This window comes from Strix aluco, chromosome 4 (assembly GCF_031877795.1).
Source record: "Strix aluco isolate bStrAlu1 chromosome 4, bStrAlu1.hap1, whole genome shotgun sequence".
Lineage (NCBI taxonomy): Eukaryota > Metazoa > Chordata > Aves > Strigiformes > Strigidae > Strix > Strix aluco.
The window spans coordinates 62449797-62471003 of NC_133934.1; the positions used below are offsets into that span (position 1 = coordinate 62449797).

The window sequence follows — 21207 nt, forward strand, 5'->3', positions numbered from 1 at the left end:
ATCCTGTACCCTTTCTGCCACCGTAGCACCCTTTGGAGAGTAGGGTGAAGGAAAAACCCCATCTAGGCTATAGTGTATCTCCCTGTTAACACGTTTTGGCTGTCCTCTTCCTCCCCTTCTCTTTTTCCACAACATTCCCTGTGTTTGATGTTCATACACATTTCTGGAGCTGACCAAGAAACCCTTCCTATACCTGTTTGATTTTAGCTTTGCTATTACCCATTCCAAGAAGGACAAACTGGTCATTTTGATATCCTACCCGAATATTGACAACCTAATTAAAAGGAGCCAAGGGAGGTGTAAGGGAGGTGCACCAGCCTGGATGCTTGCTCAGGGGCCAAGCCCATTTTCCCAGGACACTGGGGCAACACTGGGGGTTCATCACAACACAGCCAGAGAACGATCCTCCAAATGGGGTAGAGAAATCACATTCATATCACTTTATTTGCACCATTCAAGAGAGGCACCTATCTTAGCAGGGCTATTCTGGCCTCACTCCATACGTATCAGCTACTAGCATTGCTCCCAAGGGCAACCAGCTCATGTAAAATTTGAGTCATCCTCTAGAGCGAACATGTCTCCTCACCAGCTCTAGAAAAAAATTTGAGCAACAGCAACACGGATTGAATCCAGGCCTGAACCACCACACTACCACTTCTGTACCCTTACTCACCTAAGGGGCAAGTGAAATCTGCCTTTTTGCATCCTGCCAGCAGTCCCCTGTGCCTGTGTGCTGCCTTTAGGAAGGAAAGGAGGGAGGCAGAGGGCAGGACCTAAGGTATACCCGTCCCTGCAGAAGTAAACTAGTGGGAAGAGCAAAACAGTTTGTGAAGAAGATGGTATGTTCAAAGCTACGTAATGGGGCATGTGGGACATGGTCATCTCTCATACAGCTCTCTTGCAGGAATTAATTTGCTCCTGAGAGCGTCCTTGTATGGAGGGTAGTAACTTTACCATGGAAGCTCTATGAACAAATGAATGATATGAACTCACGGCTATGGCTGGTTCGCAATGCACATGCATGGAGACTGCATCACTGACTCACCCTTGGATGGCGGTCTCTCCAGATCCGAATCGAGATGGATCGGTGGGGCAATGTAGGAAACCTGCCCATGGTGAGCCTGCCCTGTGGACAAATAAGTGTTTTAAGTTCTGCTGTTTCCTACAGAGATCTATTAGGGCTATAATTACACATACAGCATTTTTATGGCACTGGATTCAAAACAGGTTTGTAAATATTTTGTTCTATTGTGCATTTTTCACAATGAACTTCCATTTTGTGGAGACACCTGATGAAAAGTTGAAAACACTCTCATTTGTTTTGCTTTTTCCACGCAGACATGGGTACTATGCTGAATTTTAGTTATACCTGCTTTCCCACTACCATGTACATTTTGCACGCTGTTCTCTTAAAAGGCCATATGCCACAGAAGACAACTGATTTCATGCAAGCCCATTCAATCTGTTAATCTCACTCTAAAGAGTAAAGCAAGCAATTTTTGAAGGAAGTGTGGTATGAAGTACAACTGCATCTGTTTTTCCCACCTGCAGAAGACGCAGATATCAGTTTGCAGAGCTCAGTATCGCTTTTACCACCATGCAGTTTCCTAGCTGCTAAAGACTCAATTCTTCTCCAGTAATTTGGAGGTAACTATACCTAGAAACTTCCATTTATAATAAAAACATGTTGTTATAATTCATCTATTTACTGTAACAATTTACAGGGTTGTTAATCTCTTTTTCTAAACATGGAAAGTTAATGACACATAGATTACGATAACAGTTAGAGTAACCTTCCCGTTTCAAGTAATATTCGTGCTGCAATAAAAGCAGTTGATTCCTCTTATGAGACACATTCCAAATAATTAATACAGCTCCCTGTTGACACTTGCTGTTGTTGCTCCAAGCAATTTCCAAGCTAGCGTCACAGACAGCAGAGCAGCGGTACAGTCTTTGGACTTCTTTGTAATGACATCCAGGAATACCACGAGCGCAGTATGCTGGTGCACATTATATGTTGAAAATATCTCTTCAGGGGGATAAAATATTAATGGGAAAGGGGAAAAAAAAAGAAGTGTGTCTGAATGGGCAGGATATATTTATCACTTTATGCTGAGGCTGACTCAGATAATTTGCATTATTAGCCATTACAACAACTGGACGTTATTCAGGTTTAAAATCTACTGACACATCATAAATTCTATATTTGCTTTTAAGTGCTTTAACATGGGAAATTTGCTTCAGGCAAACCCATAGTTAATAACGAGTTACCCCGCTTTCCCCTTCTCGTTTACATGTTAAAAATCCATTTGATGTCATTAGTGAGCACAAGTCATCATTTAATAGCTCTTGGTTCTGCAGCAGAAAGGGCAGATGGTCTGCTCTGACTCCAAGCTGCTCAATGTGCAGGATCAGTGCCCTTATAACCATAGGACAGGCTCCCCATTTGCTGCATCAAAGATACCACTGAAACATAAAACAGCTGAAATTGGTAGGGAGCTCCGGAAATCATGTAGTCCAGCCCAAAGGCAACAAGAGCCCATGGCAAGTGTCCAGTCTGATTTTTAGTATCTCCAAGGATGGAGCCTCCACAACTGATCTGGACAAACTGTACCAGTGCTTGGCCACGCTCACAAGAAAAGAAAAAGTTTTTTCTGACATTTAAGTGTCATTTCCCATATTTCAATTTGTGCTTCTTGTCCTGTCACTGGGTGCCTCTAAGAAGAGCCTGGCTCCATCTTCTTTATTTCCCCCCCATCGGGTACTTATACACATCAGTAAGATCCCCTGGACCACATCTGGTCCAGGCCAGACAGTCCCAGCTCTCTCAGCCTCTCCCCACACAGAGAAGCTTCAACCCCTTAATCATCATTGTGGCTCTTTGATGGACTGGCTCCAGTAAGTCCCTGTCTCTCTCGTACTGGGTAGCCCAGCACTAGACCCGACACCCAGGTACGTCTCACCAGCACTGAGCAGCGGGGCAGGATCACCTGCCTCAACCTGCTGGCAATGCTCTGCCTAATGCAGCCCAGGAAGCTGGTGGCCTTTTTTGCCCTATGGGAACATTGCTAGCACATGGTTTGGTATTGTTTTTGTTTAGTTTTTTTATCACCTGGTCTTGGGACCAAGTGATCCCAAATACAAAAAAGAATGATTCTGCAGGCTTAAAGGGATAGGCTGGAGTGAAGAAGGTACATGCACAGTATACGAAAGACTACAAAACATCTGAGTTTGTTTAGACATTCATTACAATTCAGTAATAACTATGGAAGTTTATGAATGTTTTATAAAAGCTTTTACTTAATATGGAGGAAGCAGTAGCATCAAATGCTCTCTTGTGATAAATGAAACAAGTTGCAGAAAGCTTTTATCTACTTGCTGTTGATGCAAAACACGCTACTTCCAAAAAAATATCAAATTTGACTTCTGTTAGACTGTATGCTCTTGCAATGCTAATAAATCAAATTTTGGATTTTAATATTCTCTCTATAAAAAAGCAATGCAAACAATTGTTGTGCTTTATTTTCTCGGCATGAATGCCAGCTTAAACTCATCAGTCTTCCCATATGAGGAACAAAGGCTCTCCACCGTTATCTGCGGCCCCCAATTACACATTTAGGAATAAGATACTTTGTAGACATTCTTGTTAACCAAGAGAACCAGTTTTTCTTTGGTTTTACTATTATTGACAACAGTGACATCTGAGAGGGTTGAGAGAAGGGAGGCAAGGGTGGGTTGCCTGAAGTGAGCCCTAGCAATGGGACTGGTACAGACACATGGAGAAAACATGGAGAAGTCAGGAGGACAAACTAGAGGATAAAAACAATGGTCCTCTGGCTTTAACGCTATTACAAGTTTTGCTACTGACTCCATTAAAAAAACCCACAATTTTATTCATTGAACCTATGCAAGATTTTGAGGCTGATATCACTGGTGCAGCTCAAGTCAGTCTCAAAGACCTACAGGTCAAGTTTTGCCAAGTGACGCCAATTCCCAGTCCCTTTTGTGTGAATTTTGCAGTTTCAGATGCTTACTTCACGCTCCAGCTCTAGGAATGAGTGACTCCAATCTCCCTCTTTTCAGCTCCCACTACTGCAGAGAAACACTTGAAAAGGGGAGTGTGAAAGCCTTAATGGAAAAAGAGATGGCAGAAACACTCAACACCTCCCTCTCCAAATCATCCAGTTCTTCAGCTGTTTTTTCTGCATATTGGGTCTGAGCTGACAACAGTGCAGCACTGGGAGGTGGGACATGGCCTCCCTTGCCTGTGTGACCATCTCTCCAGCTGTCAGGCTTTCATTTCTATCCGCCTATCTATTAAACCATGAGCCTATTTGATTGACTGCTCTTCAACCTGAATAGCTGCCCACATGCTAACCAATACTGGCCTGGTACCTGTGCCTATAGGAGAAGAAATGGCCGCTGTCAGGTCTTTTCCAAATTTTGCAGGATGCTCCAGAAATAACTGCACCTCTTTAAATAATTGGCTCAGTTTTTAGCTATTTAAAAAAAATAGGGAGGAAAAAAAAAAAAAAAGATGGCTTCTGACAAAATACCAAAGGTCAAGATGTGTCTGTTGCTCATGAAAGTTGAGCATGGCTTGTAACATAACAGCTTGCACAGCCTTCTCCAAATCCCACCCTGACTATAACCATCTGGTGTTTCTACAGCCAGCTTCCAGGTAAAAAAGTAAACAGCAATCAAATGTAATCATCAAAGTAACGTGCGATGAAGTTGCCAATTTTGTATCTAATCACTAAGGTTGGGCTCCATTGCCCTTATTCCTCTTGCTGGTGAGGTCTGGCCACCGACATAGCCGATGGCCATGGCTCCCTGTGAGCGGCAACAGCAGGGCAAGAGGAGCAATGGGCAACAAGGGTTAAAGCTGGAAGACAACTGTGGGTCAGTTCTTGTCTGTTTATTTTGTATCATACCACAGGGATTCAGGTCTGGCCAACACCGCATAAATGTCAAAACTGTCGCAGGTGAGATGGGGCAAACAGCAAATGTGACATGGATGTGTCTTCTGCTCATGCCCCCTCTCTCAGTGAGGACAGACATATGGCATCCATAGTAGCCAGGACATATGCACGTGCTGTGGCAATGGGAAAAGCAGCATGTTTGATAGCAGTGATTTTTGGGAGCAAAATGTAGATATGACCTTGAAAGTCTACCTGGTGACACAACCTTCCTCAGGTAGATGAAATAGGGGAGATGCTTGCAGATTAGAAAGTGCCTGGCTGGCCATTCTTTTCAGGCCTGACACATGAGAGATGCAACACATTTTAAAAAGCCAGTAACTTAGAAGAACAAAGATAATGTTTTGTGAAGGCTGAATGAAACATAATAGCTTGGCCTAAGGGATTTTTTTTTTTTAAAGGGATCTGGATGCACACAGACAGAAAATAAACATCCACACATCTTCAAAAATCTGCCCCTAAGTGATTTAGTCATCTACAGATGCCACAATATAAAACTACAGAAAAAAATCTGCGAATGCATGGACTAACCAAGGAAAGTAGCAGCAAAGTAGTCTCATCTGTTTATCTACTAAAAACACTTCCCCCAATCCTTTTTTTGGAAACGTACCCACTGTTTGTAGCATGTAACAGGGCAGACCTCCCTCCTGACCTTATGTCAAGTTTCCAGTGCCTGTGAAATTTGATTTTTCTAGAGCACAACTCATATTGTCATGTATGCACATAGAAAACCTTTCTGCCCGGCCTTTGCTCATTTTATCCCTGAGATTTTACTGTGCAGTTACAGAAAAAACTGGATAGGAAACATAAGACTGGAAGATTCAAACCCCCAAAAGCAAAGAGAAAGAATATCAACATTTACTGGATGAAAAATAAACCTTTTTAATATATCTGATGAGAGACCTCCTAAACATCTGATGACTTGTCTGCTAAAGCTCTGGCACTGGCAATGACATAAAAATAACTAAAATCAAAAATGGCTGGTCCTCAATTTCTCCTATTGCTTCTTTGCTCAGTGCCCATGGTACCATGGTGGACATGGACAGTCGTGCATCTGAACTGCAGTTCTCCGCCGTGCCTGACCCAGCTCCAGCAGCAGCAATGAGAAGCGACCAGGAGATACATGCTTCAAACTGTTTGTCTCATTGGTGAGAGTCCCCTTTCTTTACTGTCCTCGGGGGCGATCACTGCAACATTTTTGCTGCCATGTCAGAGTGCATATCTTGCTCAGTTTTCCACCCATTTTCCAGCCTCTTTTGGTATGTATTTGTCTTCCATAGGCTCACCAGTTCTCAAGATCCTTCTTAGCCTAGCTAGCATTTCATGCAGAGGATTTAATTTTGTGCTTGTACCTCTAACGACCTGGTGCTCCCATGTACCGCCTCTCCTATACCCCTTGTTGTCAGCACCTCCAAACACAGCCACCTCCATGGACTTAATTCCTCATTCTGTTTGCCCACTCGCTTGGATCACTAACGAGTTAAGTTAATAACCATGAAACTGCACATCGATTTCTGAGACTTTGATTTCAGTTCTTCATATAAATTTTTTTTTTAATAACAATGGGATGGGCACACACTAGGTACTCTGAATATATATTTTAAGGAAAAGTCTTGGAAAACATACTGACAATTTTACTAATATCTTTAAAGATAAAGTATACTTTGTATGCTGTGGCCTTTTTTTCCATGGAACTGAAAAATTCCATTTTTGAAAGCAGTCCAATTTGTCTGTGATGATCTGATCTGTAAAGAACAACATTACTTTTTGGCCACATTTCTGTAATCTTCTAACTGTTAATGGGATTTTTTCAAAAATCTAATTTATTATCTAAATGTAGACTATATTCTGCTTTGTTGGATTGCAAGTTCCAGGATCATCACTCTCATCCTCTTTAATTTCCAAAATTAGTACCTTTTTTTGGTCCTTTTTTCTCTACTCATGGATCTTTTTGAACTCAATAATATGTAGGCATATATAAAAACATATGGAAAGATAAATTAAAAAGCTGCTAGGTTTGCTAACAAACTCTTTCAACATGTCATTAAACAAATTTCATTCAGACCTATTACTCGCCATATATTCAGACTTCTTCCAGCAGCCTTTTTTTCTGCCTTTCACCAATGACTATCTTTACAAAACATCATTTCCTCACTGCCCACCCTTTACCATTTCGCATTAAAAGCTTTCTTTTTAAATAAAGCTTTTACAAAGCCATTCCTTAACTCAGACATGTCAGAGGTAGCACTGATTCTGTCCACTGCTTCATTTATTCATGGACTTTTATGGAGTATCTCTCTTTCATCTGTACCTCTCTCTCTTTCACTGCCCTTTTAACTCCTTAGGGTAGCAGTAACTCACCTGCTCCCTCTTCTTCTCTCCCTCCCAGGGTTATTTCCCTGTCCTTCCCCTGAAGACGTACATGCCTCTGAATACACAAAAACCCTCTTTTCCAAAGGATGCTCCCCTACTACATTATCTATGCTCTCTTGCCATTTTGCCTCTTGTATTTCACACCAGGAACCATTGCAAGCTTAAATTAGCAAGCGCATCAGGAAAAGGAGGGTACCTGCAAATGTGGCTGCGTGTGGAGGGATTGCTGGCTCCTGGTCATGGCTGCCTTCTGAAAATGGAGGTTACTGAAACCGGCAGCCTCAACAGGCATTGACAGAGAGCCTACAATCCACGCCGAGGAAAGGCTCCTGTGTAAAGCCAGCATAACAGGCAAATGTTTCTTTCCCCATACTGTTCTTGACAGGAGCAAAATTATAATATTGCAACTCTGTATGTTGTTTAACTGTACGTTGCTTTTGAAGAGGTCATAAAATGTATATAATAGCAGCTCTTCCAAATGCCAATATTGTGTGCTCATGCATCTTATTTTACAGGTGTAATTTAAAGTCTGAGTGTAGGACATGCAGGACTCTGCCTTTTTCTTTTTTTTTAACTGAAAACCTGTTTTGATATATGCATTTTGCTTCTCTGCCTTCCAAAGAGAGGGGTCAAGAGGTGGGTTCTCACCTCCCTGTCCCAAGCTGTGGCTGAGTTCCCCAGTACTGACCAAAGCAACCTGCAGGCTCAGCCACCAGGGCTGCCAAAAGTGAAGAAAACCTGGGAGCTGAGGCAGAAACCTCGATAAAGGATACAGGGAGAGGGTGAGCTGAGGAGACATTTGGCTAAGTCTTTGTCACACATGCATCTCGTGTTTTAGAGTAAATGCAAATCCAAAAGCAGTGCCTGGCAGTGTGCTTGTGCGAGCAGAAAGCATGATAAAATGGACTAGTCTTTTCAAAGGATGTGCTATTACTGCTTTGAATCTGTCACAACAGCCAGCCTTGACCATAAGACAAAGGAAATCAAAATAGACCAAACTGCCCTCACGTGACAGTCATTATCCAGGAGGGCCTAGGCTATGTTTGAATTACAGGCAAAAATAAGGACCAAAATAATGCCAAAGGAATGGGTTAAAACCTGCCTATTATAGTAGCTAAAGCAACTGGAGGCTTTTCATTAGTGGCAACTGCATATTTTCAAAGGAGCACTTAGGGCTCATGTCCCAGCTGAAGTCAGAGACGAAGAAGCTTCTTCAAGTCACACTGAGATTCCTTGTTTTGCTGGGCAAACACTGTAATTTCTAGTTCCTGTTTAGATGAACCTCACCCCTCTGTTAAGGACTTAAAACATTTGATTTAGCAGCACCTTGGCTTTAGCGATGCTCTGCATCCTCCAGCACTTGCTCCAGAATTTACCCTGCAGTATGAGAGTGCCTGGTATAAGGGCCAGGGAGGAAGATAGAGAAAAAAACCCAGAAAATATTTCACATGTGCCATTATAATTAAACAATGTTAAAGACCTCCTATCTTCCCCTCATACAGCAGCACATGGAGGAAGGCCATATCCAGGTCTGGCTTTCCCCATGCCTGAGGCAGGGAGCTGACCTGCAGGGCTGCACATTTTTTGAGCTTTGCTCCCTGAAAGCTTGCCCAGCAGGCTAAAGAAACACGACACATCATATTATTCTTCCCCTCCCAGATGTGCTTGGTGTGCTATGAAATACAATTTACCAGTCACCTGCACTGGAAAATAGGGGGGGAGGAAGAGAGTGATTTTGGTGCAGAGGAGACCGAGGGATTTGGAGCAATGCAGTCCTCAGAGCCCTGGGGCAGATGACAAATATCAGTAACCACAAAGCACCTAGAGTGCATTTTGCAACGGTGAGTACAGCAAAGCCCAGGAAGGTTTTCTTGGCCACCTCTCAAAGATTTAATCTGATACGAAGAGTGCTGTGCCAGCTCCTGCCGTCCTTACTCTGTTCTTGTCCCAAAAGTCAAGCAGGACATTTCCAACTGCCTTAGTGGGTCAAGCCCAGCCTGTTCTGCCTCAGATGAGCCTGAAAAGACTTGGGATGGAGAAGTCAGGAGGACCTTTTCAGGGGAAACCTAGCCAAAGCCATCCAGTTCATCTCCTGCAGAGGCAAAATTGTTCCTTATGTTGTTTTGAAAGGTATCTCCTCAGGGCTGCCCACCACTCCCTCTCAGCAGACCTTGCTATCAAAAGATTTCACCTTTGTTTTCCCTTTCTTGGGGGACAGGGTGGGGGTTGGAATCCTGCTGCCCCCCTGCCTGAGATGTTTTTGGCTTATTTTTCCCCCATTGCTTGCTCTTTTTCCCCCACCTGTGCTCCTTTAGGGCCTGCCCTTTGCTGCTGTGCTCTCACTATTGCCCATGTTTCTTGTCTCCCCCATCTCTCCTAGCTGGGCACTCTTAACCAAGGGTGTAGCTTCGTGTTAAAGCTAACCCATTTCACAGTGGTCTTCCCTCCCCTGGGATATGGCCAGGCGTTTCCATCCCCTTCCTTGCAGCAGATCTCGCAATTAAGGCAATCACAGAGTGAGCTAGAGCTGATCTGATGGAAAACGATCCACTGAAAACAATAATTACTACTTTTCTACTGGCTCAATGAGCAGAACCAATTCAGGCTGCCGTGGCGGCAGTGCCAGATCTGATGCAAAGGAAAGGGCAAGAATAAAAGAGCCAGGGGTGGGATGTGGACAGCTATCAGTTTAACCGTAACATAAAACCGCACCTGGGAACAGTAGTGGCATTGTATCTGGACGTCCCCTCCATCCCCACACCAGACTCTCTCCTTGCCCCAGGGAGACTCCAACCAATTGCATCCTTTATTCACTGCCTTTCAGACAGCTTTTAATCCACCTGCCAGCATAATTTAGAGATCTACGTCTCACAACTCCAGGTCAAGGGTTTTAATGAAAGCCAAATGTGTTACAGCACGCTTACTCCTTGCGGGCAGAACTTGGGACACAGTCCTGTCTTTCTGTGCTGCTCTTGTTCACCCAGAAAGGGGAGCAGTGGGGGAAAAGAAGAAATCGGGCAGTAGCTCTCGCCATGGTGAGCTTAAATTTCAGTGGCAAAGCATCCAGGCGGGTTGTCAGAGAAATCAGCTCAGATGCTGGATTACGTGATAGGAGACACGTCCAAAGCAGACAGGTAGATCTGAGTCATCAGCCCGGAGATGGTAATTGAAGTGTCTTGTGGTTTCAAATATTGTGAGATGTGGTCCGAGAATTTGTCATTCCCACCCTCCTCCATTTGTGACAGCCTGTAGGAGATGTGCCCTCCAATTCTGACTCTATTTTCCAGCCTGTATGTCTCTGTGTGTGTAGCATGGTCTCCATCCCCATGTTGCACCTCCCTGGTACTGCCTATACCTCTGCTGCGATCCTCTCTCCTCTGTCACCTCCAAAGCAAGTGAGACCTCACCTCCACTCACCTTCTACATCAGACAAGTCCCTCTCCAGGAACTCATGATTGCCAGCCTCCAAGAAACAATTTCAGCACATGGGACTGCTTCTCTGGCACCCAAAGTGCATCCTCTTCTCCCACTTAATGAACTCCACCTTCCATAGCCACATGATCACATACCACACAAACCTTAACTCCTATCTTCCATGGGTTTCTGTGACTATTCCTCACTGCAGCTCAGAAAGGACTGCCAGACAATAAAGCATTAAAGCAGTCTTCATCATTACAGGTATTTTTATCAACCGCTCTCATTAAAGAAGTGCAAAGAAATGAGTAATTTGTTTTCCAAGCGGGTCAGTGCACCCTAACTTCATTAATCACTTGTTTTGATCTGCAATGGGAGCCTTGAGACAGACAGTACAGCCTGCCTGGCTCTGCTTTCAGATTGCTGCCAAGCTTCAGCTGCGGTGCAGAGTCCCTGCAAGAGTGGATAAACTCCATCCCAAAGTGAGTGATCAAGCAGTAAATGAGATTAACACTATGTTATTTGATGAAAAAATGAAATAAGGGTATTTTCTCCATGACCTAAAAGAACAGTAATCTAAGCCACCTCATCTTCTTTCTTTTTTTTTTTTTCTTTACTTCTTTCTTTTTGAGATAATACAAGGTATGTCTCAGCATGAAGGACATGGCTGCCTGTAGAGGGATTTTGACAACTCCCCTCTGAGTGCTAAAATGCTGTCAGCTGAAAAACTGAGCTGTTTGGGCAAATTGATCCAACTCTGACAGACTTCCTCTCTGTTTTCATGTTTTCTTTCTTAATCAAAAGCCTCCTAAAGAATCCATGTTCTCTGTTCAGTCTTAGAGAAGGGGAAGAAGAGGGGAGATCACCTACTTTTGCTGTACTCTTCATCACTAACCTAACTGAATGGAGAAACCTGTGAGAGAAAGGTCTCAAAAGTCTCTCTCAACTCCCCATTGCATATGGATAGAGGATCTGAATACAACAGTTTTTGTAAATCACATATAGGAACTGCATATGGACTTTCTGACTGCCGGCAAGGGCAGAGTCAATACATTTTTGGTGCAGACACTAACAGCATAGGAAGCAGAGCTTTTAGGCCTGAGTTTATCTTCAATGTCAATAACAGGCAAGCTGCTGGATCAGCCATCCGAAGAAAGCCTTACCGGGATTTTTTTCAATAATCATTAGGAATCATCTCCCTCTTCCTCAGCCCAAAGAAAGTGAAATCTAAGCATTTTTAAACCTTGTCCCTAGCTGTGAATATATCTGTAACCTTTCCGCATCAGTGACAATTTTGAATACCATTTTTGACGGTCAAATCCTTGAAGCACTCTTACTGCTTTATAGCAAAGATTAAGCGTGCTCCTGTCACAGTCAGTAAAAGAGCATCTCTTTCTATCACTTCGATTGGAAACTCCAGAAATCCCCAGTCCTATAAGGTGAAGCAGTGGCAAGCAGCCCAAAAATGCTTTGCAAAGACAAGTTGGGGCTGTGTTGGTTTTGCATTCTTTTCACCTTTGCACATAACATAGCTTTACAACTCGATGGACTGCTGTCTTGCTAAGTGTCAAAACACGGTGATGACTGTTTATTTTTTCTCTTTATCTACCTGCTGTAAACTCAGCTGGGGGAACCCATGCTCAATGTGGCTAATGGTTTTTTATTATTATTATTTTTTTTAGGACCCATGCAGCAGCATTGCTGGTTTATAGATTCAAACAGGTTTGAAGTCTGTAGCTTACCAATTTTAGTTTTGGTGAAGTCAACTATCGACTTTACAAACGTCACCGTGTCCCTTTTCATTGTTTCACAAAGCCAGGAACGACACAGGTGGTTCCACCATCTGTTCCCTTCATGCTGCTGTCCTACACTTATTTCTACACAGCCAGGGACTGAAAAGTTTGCAATGGTTCAGAAACTGCACAAGCTCACTCATTCCAAAATAACCATGTGCAGAATATGGGTCTATACATTAAACATAATTCTACAGACCAGATGTTTCATACAAGGTCAAATATCAGTTTTTCAGTATCAGATATTCTCTATTTGGGACCTAAATTCTTTATGGCCCTTCAAGCCTGCCTCTGGACTATTCTTATCTTGGTTCCCACGATGTTACTGTAGTCCTTTGGATGACAGTTTTGATTATAAGTCTGCACGCTGCCTAGAACAATAAGATCCTGATTGGTACTTCTTGAATAATACATATGAATTCTCGCCTGAGCCTCCTTCGCACCATATGAGTCACACTGGATGCCTGTCCTCCACAAGGGCTGCAGACAGGTCTGCAAGGGCACTGCTCTGTCTTGCCAGCACTGGGGCAAGGGTCCCAAGGCACAGACAAATTTCCTGATCCCATTGACCTAGCTACATACATGCAGGGCGAAGAGGCATGTTACGCTTACATTGTTTCTGATGTGTCTGTCTGGCCTCAAAAAGGATTACAGGAGACACACAGCATGACTGAAAATGACATCACGGGGTCTGAAAAGGACACCCAAAAGGTGGTGTATTTCAGCTCAGTTGAAAATGCTTTCAGCTCCTTCTGCCTCAGGTTCCTGCTCTTTGCAGTGAAATATGCTGCTGTAAAATTAATGGGCAGTTTTAGTTCTGAATATTTTCCTTTGCAACAGACAATATTCAAATTGTCCTTAGTCCTATATTCCATCACCTCTGAAATACCCCAATGCAAGAGAAATATTTTTTTCCTTTCAGAGCTACAACCCCTTAGCTGCTTTAATGAACGTAGAGATTTACATATTCACAAATACTAGCCCTGACCACTATCTCAAGCTGAACTTCCTCTAACAGGCTAACCCTTAACCTTGCATTTGGGTTTCTTAAATGATCTTTTCATTGAAGAACTGACAAACTCAAGCTCCAATTCTCTAGCCAACCAGGCCTCTGTCAGTGACATGAAGCTCTTCCTTCACTCTCCTGCAACCCAAGCAAGGAAGAAGAAATGCCAGTATTTCTGACTAGGTATCTGAATGACATAGGATTCACAACTTTTAAAGAATTAGCTTCACCCTGAGCAACAGTAATAACTACCTTTTTGCTGAGGAGCCCAGGATAGATACACGCTTGTCTTCTCTGGATCAGGGAAAGGACAGAGCAGCTCTGTTTAATCCATCTTGTTTAGGGTTATATCTAATAGAATTTAGTGGCTTGGTGCCACTGAAAGAGAGGTATGATTTCTGGGTCGGCTCCTTGGGATTGAATATGCAGTCTCAATAATATCAGCCATTCCAGCTCTGATTGACGTGATAGTTTCAATTGAAGTAACATTGGTTGAATGGCTCAGTGACCACTGCAGCAAGAATGGCGTGTACACAAGAATCTGATAGAAGATAGTATTTAGCTTTCAGTAACCTGTATTGCAAATGAGCCCACTTGCTGCAGAGGGATTCTTGGAGCAGCACAATCTGCTTAAAGAAAATAAATTAAAAAAAGAGATTAAAAAAAAAAAAAAATCTGGTATGACCCCACTGTGGCAGTGACACCTTCACAGCAGCATAAACTCACCTTTCTAACACCAGCCATTGGTCCTAAAACAAATGAGCTGAACCCTGGGCAAGCCTCAGCCAAGTCTACCTCCTTTCTCCAGCCTCTGCAGGTGGAGGGGAATGCCACTGAGGAAGGTGGCTGGGCTGCTCTCTGTGCCAGTCTACTATTTCAGAGTTTAAGCTCCTTTGCACAGGCAAGTTCTTTGTGCAGGAGTTCAAGCTTTCATTGTCCTTCCCTCCAGGGGTGACTTAATTAGAGATGGGGGTTTCTTCTCAAGTTACAGGATTTGAGGAATCATGCTGTTGTTATTTCCAGGCAAATCAAACAGAAGCAAAGAGGGACAGTAAATGGGGGAGAAAAGTTCCCTAAAAAAAAAAAAAAATTAAAAAAATGCTGACACATCTACAAAATGGACAAGACTTGCCTTCACAGCAGGTTGGAGACCCTGGCATCTGATCCTGTCTCGCTATGTTCAGGGAGAAAGTCCTCTGAAAACTTTTCCTTTGTAAGAAGCCAGCCAAAAATCTGCAATTAGTTTCATGCAGATGAGAGGCCAGATTGCAAACTGCCTGTTACTTGACACAAAGGCAGCTTTCTGTTCAGGATAAGCAGAGGTTTAAAAACCACTGGAAGATTTTATTAAGGTGTGAGACCAAAAGAAGGGAGCAACTGCAAGAAAAAGCAGAGGGCAATAAAATATCTGTGCTGTGAATTGAGGGCAAATACCTACACCTTCTGCTTTACAAGCTGGTTGAGCAGGGAAGCAGGTTTTCTCCAGGTGCCTCAGTGAAGCTGATTACAAAGGTTACAAATGACCGGAACAAGCTTAGAGCTCCCAGGAGAACCAGAAAAAAACCAACCTGTGAAAAAGCCTCAGTTTGTCAGGTGCTTGAAATGACATTGATCAAAAGCCGGTGCTGGGAAGACATTTCACTGTCAACCTCAAGCATGTACAAGCCAGGAGAGACACCCTCAAATTCTGAGATTACATCCTAGGACTTTTAAGCAAAAAGTGAATAAAGCCCACAAGAAATAATAAATATTATGGATTTAGGATGTTCCTTGCTGTGCCTCAAAGTCTTCAGGAACTGTGTTTTAAAGCTTCTCTTTCTGCATAGAAATGCAAGAAGACTTTTGTACTTCTAAACAGAACTGAAAATCCTGCAATCACAGGGGCTGAGGCTCTGGAAAAACCATCACTGAGCTCAACAACATGGTCACTAGAGTTGACAGCCCTTAAGTTTTACTTGAGAGAGCAAAATGTAGAGATTGCCTTTTTGAAAATTCGTATTTTTGGTGTGGCATTTAGAAAATGAAGAAAGCAGAATATAGCCCCAGATGTCCAAACCTCCAGAAATCTGGTAACAAAGTCAGGCTTCTGGACCTTGCAGTGGAGCAGATGAGCGCTCCTGTGCTCCGTCCTACTAGCTCTGCTGGGGATAACCTCCCACAAGGAGGTTAATGATACACTGGGAACGGGAACATCGTTAAACAGCCACCACAGCGCCTGGACAGCTCAAGTCTGCTTGGATTCATGGCATCACAAAATAGAGCCATACGTTTTAGCTATTCATGGTGTACACCAGACACATGCACAGAAACGCTGTGACAGCTTGAGTTGTTCAGCGGGAGAAATCATATTTGAAACAGCACGTCAGGTTTTGATTAAACTGGCAATTAAGCAAGCAAGGAGCAACATGCCCTGGGGTTGCAGAGATGATAAGCCAGTTTCAAGACAAATGGCCAAATCTTTAGGTGGTGCAAATGGCTGCAACTTCACTGCCTTCAGCAAGGCTGTGTCTTTCCGTTTGAGTTGTGGATCCGGCCCTTGGAGAGGGACAAGACTGGAGATATAAATGGTAATGAATGGCATTCAGCTGGGAAGAAGCCATTGTGCAGGGAGGCAAAAATTGACACTTCACAGTGATTTCTGATACAACACAGGGATTTGCAACACAGTGATGGACTGCTAGCAACAATCCTCATCTGAGCTGGCCTCCTCTCTCAGTTGTCAGTAGGCTTCTTCACCAGAGGCAGCTGGGCTAAAAGGGAGAGATGGGAGGACAAGCAGATACCTGACGTTTCCCTTCGACCTCTAGAAGCTAGTAAGGGTCTTCAGCCCCGTTGATAAAGTTCAGCCTGTTCAGATGCTTTTCTGAACTAAAATAATATGATTCAGTGAACTGATGCATCTTACATTTTCAGTGGGCACAGGACAAAGGAGAATTTAGCAATTCTATCATAATCTCCCCAAGTTGATGATCACCTGCCCAAATTTCATCAATCTCATCTATAACAATCTCCTATTGAGTAGGATGCCTCCAAGATGAAGAAATTAGGGTCATATGAGGTCAGCGGTCCTGCTGCTCAAATTTTAGCTAAGAAAATTGTCTCAGATAAATTAATGTACTGGAAACATCAGAACTGATCAGTACTTATAACCAAAGCATAGGATGCTGTCAGATAGCAATTGTGTAGACATACTTTGACGCCAGCAAACCCTTTTTGATCTGGTCCACATCTCCCAGTTTCAAAACAAAGGTCCAGAATTCAATTTAAAATACTATCAATACAGCACTAATACAAACAGAAAAGAGCAGGTGATAAGCTTACTGTGGGGTGCAATGAAATGAGAAAACATCACAACCGTCTAAACTATGACTTAGCCAGAAAACAGTGAGCATCTAAAGCATTCAGGAGACAGTGCAGCTGGAGGAGGAGGGCCCCACGACATCAAGTGGAAAAGCAAGTCTGTGCTCCTAGGAAAGCAGGAAATTCAGAAAAAAATTCAGACAAGCTCAGGAAGATGCAGGGCCTGGATCCATCCCTGACTCTCATTCAGAGAGATACCCTGGAAAGGCACCAAGGCTAATTTTTAACCAAAGTCATCTGTGCTTAGCTCTGCAACAAACTATGGCCTCATAAAAAAGGCCATATTCACAGTTAGCTCTGCTGGCCACCTTTCTGTCATGCCTCTACTTGTGGCATTTGACATTTTCAACCACATCATGCACATCTCAGCTCCTCTTGCTGATTTGTTGTTAGTGTGATGCACCCAACCATCACAAAATCTGGCACACGATACACTCCCCGCTAAATGCCAATCCCTCCATGCAAGCCTGTAGCTGAATCTCAGCCCCTGCATCTAGCAATACAGATGAAGCACACAGCTACATCTTAGTATGTAACTAAACACTGGACAATCCTAGTTAAGTTTGGATATCAAATGCAGCTAGGGTGAAACACGAAGGTTTTCTCCCTATGCACAGTTAAGGCATTGATTTTTATATAGACAAATGTATCACCACTGGGCGTAGTTACAATACCTATCCTAAGATGAGATTTATGAAGATAAAAGATTCCATCCCAGAATTGCAAATAAATAAATCACCCAGTAATTTGCTTAGTGCGCTTGCTCCTTTTCCCCCGAAGCAAAATGCAGGATGTGTGACTGATCTTCCTACACAGCGATCTGCAAACTTAAGACTCTCTCTGGTCAGTTCAGCAAGGACTGCTGAGATTTTCCAGCATTTGCCACCTGCAGGGGAAAGTTATGAGCTATGGAAAAGGGTAGAGAATGAAACAGCCACAAAATAGCTATAGGCCCAACTAGAAAGGGCAGGGAATATTCCTTGATAGATCCCCTCTAGGTAGCTAAATCACAGTTTCTCTGCTTGGTCTAAAAATGCAGCGAGTCCAGGGTACAGGGCGCAAATCAACAAGAGCTTTACATTGCTCTGGCAGGGCTGAGGGACCATAATGTGAGTCCAGATGAGTGCTGGTCAGAAAAACCTGCCCTCTGAAGGAAATGGTGACGTGCTAAAATTTCTAAAGGATTGTGACTTTGAAACAACATTGACTCTAGGGTCACCAAATCTTTCATTTCCATAGAACTTATTTTTTTCCCCTTAGGTCATACTAAAATGTTCCATGTTAAACGCAACAATAAAACTGTAATATAACAACAATTGAACACTCTTGATGACAACAGCAGCATCCAAAAGGCTTGTTTTGATACTTTCCTGCCAAAAAAAGGACAAGTTCCCACAAACATTTTGATTTTATATCAATGGGACATTTTCCAACCAAAAAAAAAAAAAAATTTCCATTGACAGTTCATTGGTGTGCTGTAGTATAAATGTACAGTTTTCTTCATCTAAGCCCCAGGGTGATATAAGCTTCAACCTTAATAGAGGAGGAGGCTGAAAGCAGCGGTTTCCCAATTGTCCCCATTTGCCACCTGGATGACTCCTCTCCTGCCTGCGAAAACCTGTCTCTGAATTTCCATCAGGCTGATGCTCTCTCCTCTTCAAAGCAGTGACTGTACTTGGAAACATCAGAGGTTGGAAACCACTGCCTAGCAAATCAAGACAGTCTAATGGTGTCAGAGTTAGGACCAAGCCTTTGCTTCACTGCAAACCACAGGAAAACTACCTAGTTCAGGAAAAATGCCCATTCCCTCAGAGTCTTGCTGCCCCACTTTGGTTTGGGCCTTTTTCCTTTCCTGTTAAGCTTAGTATTGGCCATCTGATGTTGTCCAACAGAGTCAAGAACCTTTGCTACTCTGCCAAAGCCCACCTAGTCTTGCCTAGAGGATCCTACAGGAGGGAAAATAGGTAAAGGGATAGAAATATATCAATCCCCTATATTGTATCTGGAGTGATGTGTGGAATCAAATTAATTAGGTCTGCATAACATCTTGATGTCTGAATAGAATCAGGGAAGCCTACCAAATGCTTGTATCTATCAGAACATGTGCGTTGCTTGGGACAGCTTCATCCAAGGAGGGAAAAAACCCTCCCCTGTCTGTAAAGCTACTGAGTATGTCCCTGTCTTCCATGAGAATAAATGTGTATTTAGTTAAATCACCTTGGCAACTGAACCAGCTTGCAAATCCTACTTTTTCAAATATATCTAATCAATGTGCAAATATCTATCTATACATACACACACGCACACACGTATATACATATAGCTAAAATGTGCACGACTTGCTGTCAATAGTACTTCCTCCAGCAGTAGCTTCAGATGACTCTATGCTCAATGTTTGATTTCAGCTGCTAAAAGATGAAGTCTGAATAAAAAATAGGCCTAAATAAACATCTCAGAGATGCAGGTACGGCTTTTACAAAGCCAGTAACCATCTCACAGGCTCTCCAGATGCCTGCGCATGAGAACCTCACTATAGCAGTGAGATGAGGTCTTTCTGGAGAAGAGTTGCTTCCCTGGGACATGGCCGTTGACTTCAAGTAGAGTTTTTAATCTGCTGAAATTCAGAAATAGAGCTAACTGACGTTGAAGCACTGCCCATACAAAAAGCACCAGTGTTTTTCAATAGATAATGAAACCATATATATAAAAGTCCAGATAGCCAAGATGAATTTTTTCTTTAATGCTTTGAAATTGCCTGAAAGATTTTATTTTCTAGTAACTGGATCCAGTTTTCATGCATTCAGTACAACAATCTTTATGTTGTTAATAAACACATTTGTCTAATTAATATCTCTTGGTAATCTTGCCTGTAATTCAGGAAACCCAAGCGCAGCTGAGATAAAAATATGCACATACTAAAAGCTCAAATTGAAGAAAAAAATATCAATTCAAAGTTAAATTACCCATCTTAAATTTCAGTATAAAGGCTACTAGAAATACTGAGTTCTTGAACTTCAATTAATCTTTAGTTATTAAGCCAGAAGGGAAAAAGATTCTTCAGAGTATCAGATGGAAAGCTGCAAAGAGCTCAGATCAGCTCGCGGATGGATGTCACTATCGCTTAAACTCCCATTCATGGCTCCGTTGGGCTGGTTAACTCGTGCTTGTCTTAGACTCCTTTGGGTTTCTTTTTTCCAGGCATCTGTGTGTGACTGCCTGCATGTGTGTGGCATACATTTTCCAGCTTCACTTCTCAGGGATTAATTGGCAGAAGTGCTTGTCATGGTTAAATAATTTTATTTAATTTGCACTGTGTGAAGATATTTGGGCAAAAGGGAAAAATAATTAAAATTTAATTACTTTTTTTCTCCCTTTATAATGAGAAACAGTTGCATTCCTTGGAGACTCAGCTGGGAACAGAACATCACTCAGTTTTATTGTTAAATATGCAATAATAAAAAAATAAATAAATCAATGATCAATTTCTTGTAGTAGAAGAGTGACAAGCCCAGGATAGGTAAAACAGATCTCTAGAATCAACAACAAATGAAGTTTATAAAGATACTGAGGGGACAAAATAACATCAACATCCCATATGGAAACATCCAAAGGACTTTCTTATAGGTTTCTAAACAAACAAACAAATAAATACTTTTACTAAAAGGCTCAAAGATGTCTCTTCAATAGTCATGTCAGCTATGGGAAGTGTCACCTTTACTGATGGGCCAGAGTTTCTGCCATGCATGTTAAGGGATTTCATAAAACTTGACATCCTCTCTTTTTTTTCTAATTTCAGGCAAAAATATTGGTTTGTTTTCCGTGGTTTCCAAGTGGAAGAAAGGCTGCCTAAGCCCTCCTCTCCCCTTGATGTCATCTCTCCTTATACATGGCCATCAGCAAAGGGTTTGGCTTCGTTAAAAAAATACCTGGAAAGGGGCAGAGGAGACGAATCAAGCATCTAATGGAGATATACTATTATTATTGGCAACTCTGTGATACACAGAGACTCTTCTAGAGTTTCTGACCCTTTTCTAGGTCCATCTTCAAACTACTACTGTTTAAGGACCTCACCTGCAGCCAGCCACAAGCCTCGCATTTTCCCTGGTTCCCTGTTCGATATCCACAGCCTCAGACATTTTTTGACAGGACCCACAATGGCTAACAGGCAACCTCTGTGGCAAGACACACCCACAGAGGTGTGTGGGCATTCTTGGCCAGCCCTGAGCTACACAATAGAAGATAACCTCCCAAAACACCAATGCCTCTGCTCCCTCGAAAGATC

At 42.7% G+C, this 21207-nt stretch overlaps 1 protein-coding gene across 1 annotated transcript in view; it reads right to left on the reverse strand.

Moving 5' to 3' along the window:
• Positions 1 to 21207, reverse strand: part of ADGRL3 (adhesion G protein-coupled receptor L3) — a 514763-nt gene that overhangs the window by 141443 nt on the left and 352113 nt on the right. Inside the window, exon 9 of the mRNA XM_074823334.1 lies at positions 1046 to 1126. Within this exon, the coding sequence (XP_074679435.1) occupies positions 1046 to 1126 (81 nt within the window). The remainder of the gene's footprint in view (positions 1 to 1045; positions 1127 to 21207) is intronic.